This window comes from Nerophis ophidion, linkage group LG15, assembly GCF_033978795.1.
Source record: "Nerophis ophidion isolate RoL-2023_Sa linkage group LG15, RoL_Noph_v1.0, whole genome shotgun sequence".
In the NCBI taxonomy this organism is placed as follows: Eukaryota; Metazoa; Chordata; class Actinopteri; order Syngnathiformes; family Syngnathidae; genus Nerophis; species Nerophis ophidion.
In genome coordinates this window covers 12,448,323-12,465,822 of record NC_084625.1, presented here as the reverse complement: position 1 = coordinate 12,465,822, position 17,500 = coordinate 12,448,323, and the positions used below count along the sequence as shown (strand labels likewise).

The following is a 17,500-nucleotide window of genomic DNA, read 5'->3' as shown; positions in this document are numbered from 1 at the left end:
ACCTTCAAATTTGCTATATATTTACACTGATTAGCATTAGCATTTTTTTTACCAAATTTGAAGGTGTTAAAATCGCCATGTAAAATTGCTAATGCTAATTACTGGCAATCAATAGCAAAGCCAGGGGATTAGCAATTTTACATGGCGATTTCAACACCTTCAAATTTGCTATTGATTGCCACCAATTAGCATCAGCAATTTTTCATAGCGATTTTAACACCTTCAAATTTACTATTGATTGCCATTACTTAGCATCAGCAATTTTACATGGCGATTTTAACAACTTCAAACATTGTGAAAAAAAAAATGTTAATGCTAATTAGTGGTAATCAATAGCAAAGCCAATGGATTATCAATTTTACATGGCGATTTTAGCACCTTCAAATTTGCAATTGATTGCCACTCATTAGCATTAGCAAGTCTACACAGAGATTTTAACACCTTCAAATTTGCTATTGCTTTCAACAAATTTGCTATTGATTACCACTAATTAGCATTGCATTTTTTTTTTTTTTCAGCAAATTTGAAGGTGTTAAAATCACCATGTAAAATTGCTAATGCTAATTAGTGACAATCAATAGCAAAGACAATAGATTAGCAATTTTACATGGCGATTTTGACACCTTCAAATTTGCTATTAATTGCCACTAACTAGCATTAGCAATTTTACACGGCGATTTTAACACCTTCAAATTTGTTGAAAAAAAAATTGCTAATGCTAAATCATGGACATCAATACCAAATTTGAAGGTGTTAAAATCGCCCTGTAAAATGGCTAATGCTAATTAGTGGCAATCAATAGCAAAGCCAATGGATTAGTAATTTTATATGGCGATTTTAGCACCTTCAAATTTGCTATTAATTGCCACTAATTAGCATTAGCAATTTTACATGGCGATTTTAACACCTTTAAATTTGGTGGAAAAAATGTGCTAATGCTAATTCATGGCAATCAATACCAAATTTGAAGGTGTTAAAATTGCCATGTAAAATTGCTAATGCTAATTAGTGGCAATCAATAGCAAAGCCAATGGATTAGCAATTTTACATGGCGATTTTAACACCTTCAAATTTGCTAATAATCGCCACTAATTAGCATTAGCAATTTTACACGCCAATTTTAACACCTTCAAATTTGCTATTGATTGCCACTCATTAGCATTAGCAATTTTTTTTCACCAAATTTTAAGGTGTTAAAATCGCCATGTAAAATTGCAAATGCTAATTTGTGCCAATTAATAGCAAAGCCAATGGATATTAGCAGCAAGCTAGCACATTGTGAAAAGTGGAAGCTCCAATAAAATAATAATCAAGCTGCTCGTCAAAATCAAACTGCTTGTGTGTAATGAGTACAATACTTACAGTATCAACACTTTGCAGGGTACAACAAAAACCTACATCCACCTTAATGTTAATGACTACTTCTAGACTAGACAACACAGCGTGGTCTCTACACTACTGCAGTGTAACGTCTTGTAATGTCTACTCTAGAACGGGTCTGGATTCGGTTTTCCTCATCCCCCACTTGAGGGAAGAAGGCGTGGCTGTGAAGACCTGATAAGTCCGAAAGAGATGATACAGTATTATCTGCACACCTGGTGGTACCAACAATTTGATTCCGCTTGCCGATACCGGTTCCAAGGCATCGTTAGCACGTTGCGTCGCACTTCAATAATCCCTCTCATTTGATTTGACTGTTGGTTTAATGAGGCAACACTCCGCCACCTTGGCCTCACCACCAAACACAAAGGATCATACCTTTTTTCTATTTTTTTTATTTTGTTGCCTCCTGACGACAAGCCTGAGTCTGTAAGAGTTGGCACGTAGCAGTCAGCATCCACATTTAGTACGTAAACATTAGCACGCAACAGTTAGCATGAACAACCAGCAATATTATTTAGCACGTAAAATATTGTTACAATTAGCAATAGTATTTAGTGTGTAACAATTACCATGTTATAATTAGCAATATTATTTAGCACGTCAAATAATATTGTTACAATTAACAATAGTATTTAGCGTGTAACAATTATCATGTTATAATTAGCAATATTATTTAGTACGTAAAATAATATTGTTACAATTAGTAATTGTATTTAGCGTGTAAAAATCAACATGTTATAATTAGCAATATTATTTAGCACGTCAAATAATATTGTTACAATTAGCAACAATATTTAGCGTGTAACAATTCACATGTTATAATAAGCAATATTATTTAGCTCGTAAAATAATATTGTTACTATTAGCAGTAGTATTTAGCATGTAACAGTTAACATATTGTAATGAGCAATTTTATTTAGCAAATAAAATAATATTGTTACAATTAGCATTAGTATTTAGCGTGTAACAATTAACATGTTATAATTAGCAATATTATTTAGCACGTCACATGATTTTGTTACAATTAGCAATAGTATTTAGCGTGTAAAAATTAACATGTTATAATTAGCAATATTATTTAGCACGTGAAATAATATTGTTACAATTAGCAATTGTATTTAGCGTGTAAAAATCAACATGTTATAATTAGCAATATTATTTAGCACGTCAAATAATATTGTTACAATTAGCAACAATATTTAGCGTGTAACAATTCACATGTTATAATAAGCAATATTATTTAGCTCATAAAATAATATTGTTACTATTAGCAATAGTATTTAGCATGTAACAGTTAACATATTGTAATGAGCAATTTTATTTAGCAAATAAAATAATATTGTTACAATTAGCAATAGTATTTAGCGTGTAACAATTAACATGTTATAATTAGCAATATTATTTAGCACGTCAAATAATTTTGTTACAATTAGCAATAGTATTTAGTGTGTAATAATTAACATGTTATAATTAGCAATATTATTTAGCACGTAAAATAATAGTGTTGCAATTAGCAATTGTATTTAGCGTGTAAAAATCAACATGTTATAATTAGCAATATTATTTAGCACGTCAAATAATATTGTTACAATTAGCAATAGTATTTAGCGTGTAACAATTAACATGTTATAATTAGCAATATTATTTAGCACGTCAAATAATTTTGTTACAATTAGCAAACATATTTAGCATGTAACAACATGTTATAATTAGCAATATTATTAAGCACGTAAAATAATATTGTTACAATTAGCAATAGTATTTAGCATGTAACAGTTAACATATTGTAATGAGCAATTTTATTTAGCCAATAAAATAATATTGTTACAATTAGCAATAGTATTTAGCATGTAACAGTTAACATGTTACATTTAGCAATGTTTTTAGCATGTAACAATTAACATGTTACATTTAGCGATATTATTTAGCATGTAACAATCAACATATTATAATTAGCAATATTATTTAGCACGTTAAACAATAGTGTTACATCTAGCAATAGTATTTAGCATGTAATAATTAACAAATTATAATTAGCAATATTATTCAGCACGTTACATTTAGCAATATTTTTAGCATGTAAAATATTGTTACAATTAGCAATAGTATATAGCATGTAATAATTAACATATTATAATTAGCAATAGTATTTAGCACATAAATAATATTGTTACAATTAGCAATAGTATTTTGCATGTCACAATTAACATATTAGAATTAGCATAATTATTTAGCACGTAAAAAAATATTGTTAGATCTAACAATAGTATTTAGCATGTAAAAATTAACAAATTATAATTAGCAAAATTATTTAGCATGTAAAATAATATTGTTACAATTGGCAATAGTATTTAGCATGTAACAATTACCATATTATAATTAGCAATATTGTTAAGCACGTAAAATAATAGTGTTACAATTAGTAATAGTATTTAGCATGTAACAGTTAACATGTTACATTTAGCAATATTATTTAGCATGTAACAATTAACATGTTATAAAAAACAATATTATTTAGCACACAAAATAATATTGTTACAATTAGCAAAATTATTTAGCATGTAACAATTAACATATAATTGGCAATATTATTTAGCACACACACATTTAGCACACAATATTATTTAGCATGTAACAATTAACATAATTGGCAATATTATTTAGCACACACAATAATATTGTTACAATTAGCAATATTATTTACCATGTAACAATTATTGTCAACAGTTAGCATCAACATTTAGCACGGAAAAATTAGCATGCAACAATTAGCTCGCAACAATTATCATCAGCATTTAGCCCATAACCATTAGCACGTAACAATTATCATCAGCATTCAGTACATAACAATTACAACGTAAGGCCTGTAATACTTAGCATCATCATTTAGCATAAGACAATTGGCATGTAACAACGAGCACGCGACAATTACATGTAACATTTAGCACGTAACAGTTTGCATTCAACAAATGGCATGTAACAATTATTATCAACAATTAGCATCAATATTTAGCACGTAGCAATTAGCATTTAACAATTGGCATGCAACAATTTTTATCAACAATTAGCATCAACATTCAGCACGCAGCATTTACCATGTAACATTTGGCACGTAACAATTTGCATTTAACAATTGGCATGTAGCAATCATTATCAACAATTAGCATTAACAATTAGCATCAATGTTCAGAACACAATAATTAGCATGTAACATTCAGCACGTAGCAATTAGCATCAACATTCAGAACACAATAATTAGCATGTAACATTTAGCACGTACCAATTAGCATCAACATTCACAACACAATAATTAGCATGTAACATTTAGCATGTAGCAATTAGCATCAACATTCAAAACACAATAATAAGGTGTAACAGCTAGCACATAGCAATTAGCATCAACATTCAGAACACAATAATTAGGATGCAACATTTAGCACGTAGCAATTAGCATCAACATTCAGAACACAATAATTAGCTTGTAACATTAAGCACGTAGCAATTAGCATCAACAATCAGAACACAATAATTAGCATGTAACATTTAGCACGTAGCAATTAGCATCAACATTCAGAACACAATAATTAGCACGTAACATTTAGCACGTAGCAATTAGCATCAACATTCAGAACACAACAATTAGCATGTAAAATTTTGCATGTAGCAATCACCATCAACATTCAGAACACAATAATTAGCATGTAACATTTAGCATGTAGCAGCTGGCATCAACATTCAGAACCCATTAACACGTAACATTTAGCACGGAGCAATTAGCATCAACATTCAGAACACAACAATTAGCATGTAAAATTTTGCATGTAGCAATTACCATCAACATTCAGAACACAATAATTAGCATGTAACATTTAGCATGTAGCAGGTGGCATCAACATTCAGAACCCATTAACACGTAACATTTAGCACGTACCAATTAGCATCAACATTCAGAACACAATAATAAGCATGTAACATTTAGCATGCAGCAATTAGCATCAACATTCAAAACACAATAATAAGATGTAACAGCTAGCACATAGCAATTAGCGTCAACATTCAGAACACAATAATTAGGATGCAACATTTAGCACGTAGCAATTAGCATCAACATTCAGAACACAATAATTAGCTTGTAACATTTAGCACGTAGCAATTAGCATCAACAATCAGAACACAACAATTAGCATGTAACATTTAGCACGTAGCAATTAGCATCAACATTCAGAACACAATAATTAGCACGTAACATTTAGCACGTAGCAATTAGCATCAACATTCAGAACGCAATAATTGGCATGTAACATTTAGCACGTAGCAATTAGCATCAACATTCAGAACACAATAATTAGCACATAACATTTAGCATTCAGCAATTAGCATCAACATTCAGAACACAACAATTAGCATGTAACATTTATCATCAACTATTAGCAAAAAAGATACAATTGGACAGAATTTCAAGAAGCTCCCTCTCTGCAGGTACGTCTGTCATCCAGGTGACGGCCTTAGACGCAGACGACGCCACCTACGGGAACAGCGCCAAGGTGGTGTACAGCATCCTGGAGGGCCAGCCGTACTTCTCTGTGGACCCAGAAACTGGTCAGTGTTCTGCTTCTTCTACAAGGCTTCACAGGGAAACTACAAACCCTGTTTCCATATGAGTTGGGAAATTGTGTTAGATGTAAATATAAACGGAATACAATGATTTGCCAATCATTTTCAACCCATATTCAGTTGAATATGCTACAAAGACAAGATATTTGATGTTGAAACTGATAAACTTTATATTTTTTTGCAAATACTAATTGACTTAGAATTTCATGGCTGCAACACGTGCCAAAGTAGTTGGGAAAGGGCATGTTCACCACTGTGTTACATCACCTTTTTTTTTAACAACACTCAATAAACGTTTGGGGACTGAGGAAACTAATTGTTGAAGCTTTGAAAGTGGAATTCTTTCCCATTCTTGTTTTATGTAGAGCTTCAGTCGTTCAACAGTCTGGGGTCTCCGCTGTCGTATTTTACGCTTCATAATGTGCCACACATTTTCGATGGGAGACAGGTCTGGACGGCAGGGGGGCCAGGAAAGTACCCGCACTCTTTTTTTTACGAACCCACGCTGTTGTAACACGTGCTGAATGTGGCTTGGCATTGTCTTGCTGAAATAAGCAGGGGCGTCCATGAAAAAGACGGCGCTTAGATGGCAGCATATGTTGTTCCAAAACCTGTATGTACCTTTCAGCATTGATGGTGCCTTCACAGATGTGTAAGTTACCCATGCTTTGGGCACTAATGCACCCCATACCATCACAGATGCTGGCTTTTGAACTTTGCGTCGATAACAGTCTGATTGGTTTGCTTCCCCTTTGGTCTGGACGACACGATGTCGAATATTTCCAAAACCAATTTGAAATGTGGACTCGTCAGACCACAGAACACTTTTCCACTTTGCATCAGTCCATCTTAGATGATATCGGGCCCAGAGAAGCCGGCGGCGTTTCTGGATGTTGTTGATAAATGGCTTTCGCTTTGCATAGTAGAGCTTTAACTTGCACTTACAGATGTAGCGACCGACTGTATTTAGTGACAGTGGTTTTCTGAAGTGTTCCTGAGCCCATGTGGTGATATCCTTTAGAGACTGATGTCGTTTTTTGATACAGTGCCGTCTGAGGGATCGAAGGTCACGGTCATTCAATGTTGGTTTCCGGCCATGCCGCTTACGTGGAGTGATTTCTCCAGATTCTCTGAACCTTTTGATGATATTATGGACCGTAGATGTTGAAATCCCTAACTTTCTTGCAATTGCACTTTGAGAAACGTTGTTCTTAAACTGTTTGACTATTTGACGCAGTTGTGGACAAAGGGGTGTACCTCGCCCCATCCTTTCTTGTGAAAGACCTAGCATTTTTTTAGGAAGCTGTTTTTATATCCAATCATGGCACCCACCTGTTCCCAATTAGCCTGCACACCTGTGGGATGTTCCAAATAAGTGTTTGATGAGCATTCCTCAACTTTATCAGTATTTATTGCCACCTTTCCCAACTTCTTTGTCACATTTTACTGGCATCAAATTCTAAAGTTAATGATCATGTGCCAAAAAAAAAAAGTTTATCAGTTCAAATATGTTGTCTTTGTAGAATATTCAACTAAATATGGGTTGAAAATCATTTGCAAATCATTGTATTCCGTTTATATTTACATCTAACACAATTTCCCAACTTATATGGAAACGGGGTTTGTACATTTCCCATTAGATAGATCCAAAATGGCGCCGCATGTCCACCAGCTGGCTTGGCGAGGCTAAATGCGGGGGCGAGATCGTGGGGGGGATTTGGATCAGACATGTTGGCAAAACGACGAGACCCAAAATGTGGTTAGAATGATTAATGTGAGCTCTGGATGACGTCCTCATGAAACAACAAAAAGGGGAAGGAGCATAAAAAAGTCCATTTGCAGATTAGCGAGAGGATTATTACTAACATGTTGGAGCACATGTGACATGACTGCATGATGAGCACACTCACCTCATCATTTCATCTCTCATTACTTCTTCAGTTCACTTTTTATTTGAAGTATGACCCCTAAAGACACACACACACACACACACACACACAAACACACGCACACACACACACACACACCCACACACACACACACACTCTATTCTGTTAAAAAAAACAAAAAACAAAAAAAATAATTCTTAAAACATGCTTTTTCCTCAAAAAAATGTCAACTTTTCTCCCTCGAAAATCACATTATTTAAATTTAACTACTCAAATTTATTTGAGTAAAAATCACATTATTTAAATGGAATTATTCAAATTTATTTGAGTAAAATCACATTATTTAAATTCAATAAAATTGTTATTTTAGTAAAAAAATACATTATTTAAATTAAATTATTCAACTTTATTTTAGTAAAACTCACATTATTTAAATTCAATTAAATTTTATTTGAGTCGAAATCACATTATTTTTTAAAATAAAATTATTCATCTTTATCTTAGTAAAACACATTACTTAAATTCAATTATTAAACTTGAATTGAGTAAAAATCAGATTTGAATGAAATTAAACTTTATTTGAGTAAAATGCATAATACATCAAATTATTCAACTTTAAGTACAAATCACATTATTTAAATCATATTATTCAACTTTATTTGGATAAAATTTACATCATTTAAATTAAATTATTCAACTTTTTTTGAGTAAAATTCACATCATTTAAATTAAATTATTCAACTTTATTTGACTAAAAATCCCATTATTTGTTTTTATTCAAACTGATTTGAGTAAAAATCAAATTATTTAAATTTAATTATATAACTTTATTTTATTAAAACTCACATTATTTAAATTAAATTATTCAAAATCACATTTAAATTAAATTCAACTTTATTTGAGTAAAATTCTTATTAAATCAAATCATTCAACATTATTCAAATACAAATCACATTATTTAAATTAAATTGTTAAACCTTATTTTTGTAAAATTCACATATAAATTAAATTATTCAACTTTATTTTACTATAATTCACATTATTTAAATGTAATTATTTAACTTTATTTGAGTAAAAATCACGTTATTCAAATTTAATTATTCAACTATGTTTGTTTTAGTAAAAATCCAATGATTAAATTTTGTAAAACTCACATTATTCATTCAAACTGTATTTGTAGAGGACAACAGACGTGTCAGGTACTGCGCGTCATTAGAGACACGTTCTATAATATATATATATATATATATATGTATATATATATATATATATATATATGTATATATATATATATATGTATATATATATATATATATATATGTATATATATATATATATATATATGTATATATATATATGTATATATATATATATATATATATATATATAGAGAGAGAGAGTTATTTATTTATTTATTTTTATTTTTTTAATATGTTAGTTGGTGACGAACCCCAAGATGCAGAGAAGGAGGCAGGCATTGAACAGGAAAACAAGATTTAATTGAAATACTAGAACACAAACAAACAAAATGGTACCAACAAAAAGCGCGCACGAGGTGGATAACAAACTAGGCTATGAACAAACAAAACTGGAAGCAGGGAACAAAAGACAGTAAGCTACACAAAGCTACCAAATATAGCTTACCGCTACGCTGCAACGACACGTCAGGAGCGACAATATAGAAACGACAATACACTACACGACAGGTAGCAACGACAATAATCCACCCCAGACTGGATTGGAAGGCAGGTTCAAATAGCAGCTGGCTGATTGACACCAGGTGTGGCCAGGTGCCAATCAGCCACAGCTGAGGGGACACAGCACTGAGGGATGAAACACAGGAAACAGACAAAACAAGAGCGCTGACAGGAAATACTACACACACAGAGGAAACAAAGACAAATGCAGAAGAAAAAACTAAAACATAACCAAACTGTCAGGGACGAACCTGACAACTCTCTTCCCTAAAAAATACATTTAATTATAGGGATTATCAAACCTGTACAAAAAAAAAAAAAAAAAGACTTTTTATTTCTGGAATGTAATAATGTTAATGATGTATTTTTATTTCTAACACACTTTATGTCTGGAATATAAGAGTGTGACAGAGTGGAGAGGAGACAGGCCAAAGACAATTAAAAACTAATAGTAAAATGTTTTATGATCATCCATCCATCCATCCATTTTCTACCGCTTATTCCCTTTTGGGGTTGCGGGGGGCGCTGGCGCCTATCTCAGCTACAATCGGGCGGAAGGCGGGGTACACCCTGGACAAGTCGCCACCTCATCGCAGGTTTTATGATCAATAAAAGTAAAAAGGAGAACATATAGGGACTTTTTAGTCCCAATTTTTTTTTAAAGATAGGTTTTATATTACTTATACATATTACTTTATCTCCACTGCTCATTTTGTTTAATAATTAAAAATATATTATTTCTATTCTATCCTAATATTTTAACTTTTTTTGTAATTGTCTAGCTTTTTAAAAATGTTTTAACTGAAAAACATTTGCTACATAAACGGTTGCTAATCTTTAAAAGAGGATATCTTATTACTGTTGAAATAAAGTAAATACATGTACTTCCTGTTTACTTGCATTTGCCAGCAGATTTCAAATTAAAAGCTTTACAAGGTGAAATTTTAAGCGCTCATTAACTCCAAAAGGGAAGAAGAAAGTCAACTTTTGGACTTTACGAGAACAATGCTACTGATTAATAAATGAGGGGGTTTATTGGATAAGTTGGAATATTCCGCACACGTCGAGGTCACATTTCAAAGTAAAGGCACGACAATAAAAGGTAATTAACTATCCAAAATCCTAATGGTGCAAACGATCCTTGTAACGACGCAGATCAATCACGTTGGAGACCGCCCCTAAATTAAAGCAACACTACGAGCCTCCTCCTAATAAAATCTTGCCGGCGACTTCATTAGGCGGCGCGAGGGCGCATAAATCTCGAAGATGAAAGCGTCGTTAATTCGAGGCCGGGCTGACGCGGCGGCGACTATTTTGAGGTGTGGCGCGCTGGGATGTTTGATGCTCGCTTGCCACCTGAGGATGGAAGTTCATTATCTTTACGACGCGACTTTATGAAGCTGAGGAAATGCACGCCGTGAATTAGACTGCAGGGACCCTGGGAAAGTGCAGCACTCTTACTGTACTATTATTGTACTCTTACTGTATTATTTAATATACTCTTACTGTACTATTATTGTACTCTTACTGTACCATACTGTACTCTTACTGTATTATTTACTATACTCTTACTGTACTGCTTACTGGTACTCATACTGTAATGCTTACTATACTCTAACTGTACCCATACTGTAATACTTACTATACTCTTAATGCATTGCTTATTATACTCTTACTGTACTCTTACTGTACTACTTACTGCTACTCATACTGTACTGATCACTATATTCTTACTGTACTGCTTACTATACTCTTATTGTATTTTATTGTACTCTTATTGTACTCTTACTGTACTGCTGGGGCGGTATAGCTCGGTTGGTAGAGTGGCCGTGCCAGCAACTTGAGGGTTGCAGGTTCGATTCCCGCTTCCGCCATCCTAGTCACTGCCGTTGTGTCCTTGGGCAAGACACTTTACCCACCTGCTCCCAGTGCCACCCACACTGGTTTAAATGTAACTTAGATATTGGGTTTCACTATGTAAAGCGCTTTGAGTCACTAGAGAAAAGCGCTATATAAATATAATTCACTTCACTTCACTGCTTTCTATACTCTTGCTGTACTGCTTACTGTTACTCACACTGTAATGCTTACTATACTATTACTGTATTGCTTACTATATTCTTACTGTACTGCTTACTATGCTCTTAGTGTACCCATACTGCACTGCTTACTATACTCTTACTATATTGTTCACTGTACTCTTACTGTACTGCTTACTGCTACTCATACTGTACCGATTTCTATACTCTTACTGTACTGCTTACTATACTCTCATTGTATTTTTATTGTACTCTTACTGTACTCTTATTGTGCTCTTACTGTGCTGCTTACTATATGCTTACTGTATTTTTTTATTGTACTCTTACTGTATTGTTTACTATACTGTTACTGTACTGTTTACTGTGCTCTTATTGTACTCTTACTGTACTGCTTACTATACTCTTACTGTACTGCTTACTATACTCTTACTGTACTGCTTACTGCACTCGCAATATACTGCTTACTGTACTTTTACTGTACTGCTTACTAATGTATACTCTTAATGTACTGTTTACCGCTACTCTAATTCATACTGTACTGCTACTGTAACTCTTACTGTACTGCTTACTGTACTTCATACTGCTACTGTAATTATTAATGTACTGCTATTGCAATTCTTACTATACTGCTAACTATATTCTTACTGTACTGCTTACTATACTCTTACTGTACAGCTTAATATACTCTTACTGTACTTCATAGTGCTACTGTAATTATTGCTGTACTGCTTACTATACTCTTACTGCACTTCATATTGCTACTGTTATTATTACTGTAATCAATGTACTACTACTGTAATTATTTATGTACTGCTAACTATCCTCTTACTGTACTTCATACTGCTACTTTAATTCTTACTGTAACGGTGCTGCAATTATTGCTATACTGCTTACCACACTATCACTGCACTGCTTACTATGATCTTACTGTACTGCTTTACATACTGCTTTATTTTGTACTTGACATTATTTAGAGGGTTGGACGCAATAAGTGTTTAACTTCAGCCTAAACCCTTTTAGTCTGCAACATTTCTTATTTTCAATCTATGAATGTACAACTGTTTGTTTTGCTTTGTTGACCATTGACCGAAGAACAACAATAAACAATTGTTGCTACTGCAATTCTTACTGTACTGCTAATATAGTCTTACTGTACTTCATACTGCTACTGTAATCTTACTGTACTGCTACTGTAATTAATATACTGCTACAGTAATCATTATTTCACTGCTTACTATACTCTCGCTGTACTTCATACTGCTACTGTAATTCTTACTGTAATGCTACTGCAATTATTGCTGTACTGCTTACTATACTCGTACTGTACTGCTTACTATACTCATACTGTACTGCTAACTATACTCGTACTGTACTGCTTATTCTACTCGTACTGTACTGATTACTATACTCGCACTGTACTGCTTACTATACTCGTACTGTACTTCATACTGCTAACTGAAATTATTGTTGATTACTACTGCAATTCTTACTGTAGCGCTTACTATACTCTTACTGTATTTCATACTGCTACTGCAATTCTTACTGTACTGCTTACTATATTCTTACTGTACTTCATACTGCTACTGTACTTTTTACTGTAATGCCACTGCAATTATTACTGTACTGCTTACAATATTTTTTACTGTACTGCTTACTATACTCTTACTGTACTTCATACTGCAATTCTTACTGTACTGCTTACTATACTCTTACTGTTCTTCATACTGCTACTGTAATTCTTGCTGTACTGCTACTGTAATTATACTCTACTGCTTAATATACTCTTACTGTATTTCATACTGCTACTGTAATTAATGTACTGATACTGTAATTATAATTGTACTGCTTACTATACTATTACTGTACTTTATACTGCTACTGTAATTCTTACTGTAATGCTACTGCAATTCTTATTGTACTGCTTAATATACCCTGACTGTACTTCATACTGCCACTGTAATTATTACTGTACTGCTACTGCAATTTTTCCTGTACTGCTTAGTATACTCTTAGTCTATTTCATACTGCAACTGCAATTTTTACTGTGCTGCTTACTATACTCTTACTGTACTGGTTACTATAATCTTATTTTTCTTCATACTGCTACTGTAATTCTTACTGTAATGCTACTGCAATTCTCACTGTACTTCATACTGCTACTGTAATTATTACTCTACTGATACTGTAATACTTACTGATACTGTACTTCTTACTATACTAATACTCTAATGTTCACTGTATTGCTTACATTACTGTGCTTCTTACTATACTGTTACTGTACTTCTTACTGTACTGCTTACTGCAGTGGTTCTCAGGCTTCTTGCACCACCATAATGACCAACATTAAAATACAGTAGCGTAGTAGGCCTAAGTATTCATTAAAAACCAAGGCAGAGGTTTTATTGAACACGTTTATTTAATATTTTTGCCCACTGTAACATTACATACAGTTTGAACAGTCACACTGTGTATGAATATTTAATTAAGTGATTATTTGGCGTACCTCTAGATGGAGCCTCGTACCACAGTTGGATATTCACCAGCTTACTGTACTGCTTACTGTACATCCCCGCCAGCCTCAGTGCACTGCAGTGCTGCAGTAAACCAGCAGGGGCGCTTTTGAGCCACTCTTACCCTGTATGCTTCAACTGCAGGTGACTTTATCACCTTTAATCTTATTTATTTTATATTGGTTTTATATTTATTTATTTATTATTTTTTATTATTATTTATTTGAATGTCTTTTTTGGTGAAGCTCAGGATAGTACTTTAATGTTGTTTTTGATATTGTTGTGCATTTTGTTGTTTAAATGTGCTCTATAAATCAAGTGGATTGGATTGGATCAATACTGGTACCGTAATAATTACTAATATTAAATCAATAAATAAATAATTAATAGATCAAATACCTTTCCAGGTCAGGAGTTTGACACATTTTTTTTATTGTATATATATATATATATATTTTTTCATTATTATTATTTTTTTAATACATTTAAATACATGTATTAATTTTTTTAATGACTCTCTTCCCTAAATAATACATTTATTTCTTGGGAATAACAAAAGTATGCAAATTATTATAATTTTTATGAATATTGTATTTTATGTGATCTTTGTTTTTTATATTATGTTTTATATTCTTAGTTTAAAAATTAATATGTACAATATTTTTTTCTGGGAAAACAGGGCCCTATTTTTTTTTTCATCAAAAATAATTTTTACAATCAATATTATTATTCATAACACAAATAATAATGCTAATATTTGTACGTTTGAAATCAATAAAAAGTCTTTTTTTTTTTTTTTGTGCAGGCCTGATCAAGACAGCCCTGCCCGGCATGGACCGGGAGGTCAAAGAGAACTACCAGGTGGTCATCCAGGCTAAGGACATGGCGGGACAGATGGGGGGTCTGTCGGGGACCACCACCGTCAGCATCACGCTCTCCGACATCAACGACAACCCGCCGCGCTTCACCAAGAGTGAGTTTTGGGGGCGGGTACCTGATCAATGTCACTTCCTTCCTTATGAATGAAGGTCCTAGTCTTACTTGCTTTTCATTCTCAAGCCACGCCCCTAAAAAAGTACAAAATATGTTATATTTATATATTAGCGCCCGTCCAACAAGCCACGCCCATATGCTAATTACTGTTAGCCTGTGGCTGAAGTAAAGCATCACGACTTTGTAATGAAGGTCCCTCTCTGCAAAAACTGAAATCTAAGTAAGATGTGCACTGCAGATGTGATGGAGGAATGCACAGTGCAGGGTTGAAATTCATCAGAATTCGCATTTATCAGGTTGTTTGAACTAATAATCATGCTGCAAGGTAGCCCGTAAGGACCAGATGAGTCGCCCGCTGGCCTGTTCTAAAAATAGCTCAAATAGCAGCACTTACCAGTGAGCTGCCTCTATTTTTAAATTTTATTTATTTACTAGCAAGCTGGTCTCGCTTTGCTCGACATTTTTAATTCTAAGAGAGACAAAACTCAAATAGAATTTGAAAATCCGAGAAAATATTTTAAATACTTGGTCTTCACTTGTTTAAGTAAATTCATTATTTTTTTTACTTTGCTTCTTATAACTTTCAGAAAGACAATTTTAGAGAAAAAATACAACCTTAACAATGATTTTAGGATTTTTAAACACATATACCTTTTATCCTTTTAGAATCCTTCCTCTTTTTTTCCTGACAATTTAAATCAATGTTCAAGTAATTTTATTTTTTTAATGTGAAGAATAATAAATACATTTTAATTTAATTCTTCATTTTAGCTTCTGTTTTTTTGACGAAGAATATTTGTGAAATATTTCTTCAAACTTATGATTAAAATAAAAATAAAAATTGTCTGGCAAATCTAGAAAATATTTAGAATCAAATTTGAATCTTATTTCAAAGTGTTTTGAATTTCCTTTAGAACTTTTGTTCTGGAAAATCTAGAAGAAATAATGATTTGTCTTTGTTAGAAATATAGCTTGGTCCAATTTGTTATATATTCTAACAAAGTGCAGATTGGATTTTAACCTATTTAAAACATGTCATCAAAATTGTAAAATTAATCTTAATCAGGAAAAATTACTAATGATTTTTTTTTTTTTTTTTTTTTCAAAAAGATTCGAATTAGCTAGTTTTTCTCTTCATTTTTTTCGGTTGAATTTTGAATTTTAAAGAGTCGAAATTGAAGATAAACTATGTTTCAAAATGTAATTTTCATTTTTTTTCGTATTTTCTCCTCTTTTAAACCATTCAATTACGTGTTTTTTTCATCATTTATTCTCTACAAAAAAAACTTCCGTAAAAGGAAAAAAAATGTACGACGGAATACCCATTTTTTTTATTTCTATAGATTTAGTTATTAAAGGTAAATTGAGCAAATTGGTTATTTCTGACAATTTATTTAAGTGTGTATCAAACTGGTAGCCCTTCGCATTTATCATTACCCAAGAAGTAGCTCTTGGTTTCAAAAAGGTTGGTGACCCCTGATCTAGCATGTTGCATTCAATGTTTATTCCCATATATTCCCATTGAAAGTTTTCAATTTTGAACATTCCCGGAGTGTTGCAACCCTACCACCCAAACCCCATGCTAATAACCTGTTAGCATGCAGCTAGAAGTCCAAATAACGCATTTCTTTCTCACTTGGGACGACCTTCAACCGCCTGAGTAAGAGCTGGCTAAATGTTTCTTAGTCTGCAGATGTTGTCCCCTGCTTTTATTTTTCATGACCGTAAAGCCGTTCTGCTAGCTCACTTGTGCCCAAAAAGTAAATAATAGCGTGTTAGCATGCAGATTTACTCCCAGTTCTTTGTTTCCGAAAACCTTCTCGTCCCCAAGAAGTCAGAAAAAAGATGGGAACGGGACATCCCAGGGCCCCCGCTCCGCCACACAACACCATGGTCTGGGGTAGAGATGTCCGATGATGGCTTTTTTTGCCGATATTCCGATATTGCCCAACTGTTAATTACCGATACCGATATCAACCGATACCGATATATAGAGTCGTGGAATTAACACATTTTTATGCCTTATTTTGTTGGATGCATTAAACATTGTAACAAGGTTTTCCAAAATAAATCAACTCAAGTTATGGAGAAAAAATGCCAACTTGGCACTGCCATATTTATTATTGAAGTCACAAAGTGCATTCTTTTTGAGGTGGGTGGGGTTGAGTTGGGGGTGTAAGGGTTCTGGGTATTTGTTCTGTTGTGTTTATGTTGTGTTACGGTGCGTATATTCTCCCGAAAGGTGTTTGTCATTCTTGTTTGGTGTGGGTTCACAGTGTGGCGCATATTTGTAACAGTGTTGAAGTTGTTCATACGGCCACCCTCAGTGTGACCTGTATGGCTGTTGACCAAGTACGCTTTACATTCACTTGTGT

General features: G+C 33.1%; 1 protein-coding gene across 2 annotated transcripts in view; it reads left to right on the top strand.

Annotated features, from left to right (window-relative positions):
• LOC133569293 (cadherin-6-like) overlaps positions 1-17,500 on the top strand; it is a 134,957-nt gene that overhangs the window by 90,434 nt on the left and 27,023 nt on the right. For both annotated transcript variants that reach the window (XM_061921523.1, XM_061921524.1), the window contains exons 4-5: positions 5,863-5,982; positions 14,938-15,105. In XM_061921523.1, the coding sequence (XP_061777507.1) occupies positions 5,863-5,982; positions 14,938-15,105 (288 nt within the window). The remainder of the gene's footprint in view (positions 1-5,862; positions 5,983-14,937; positions 15,106-17,500) is intronic.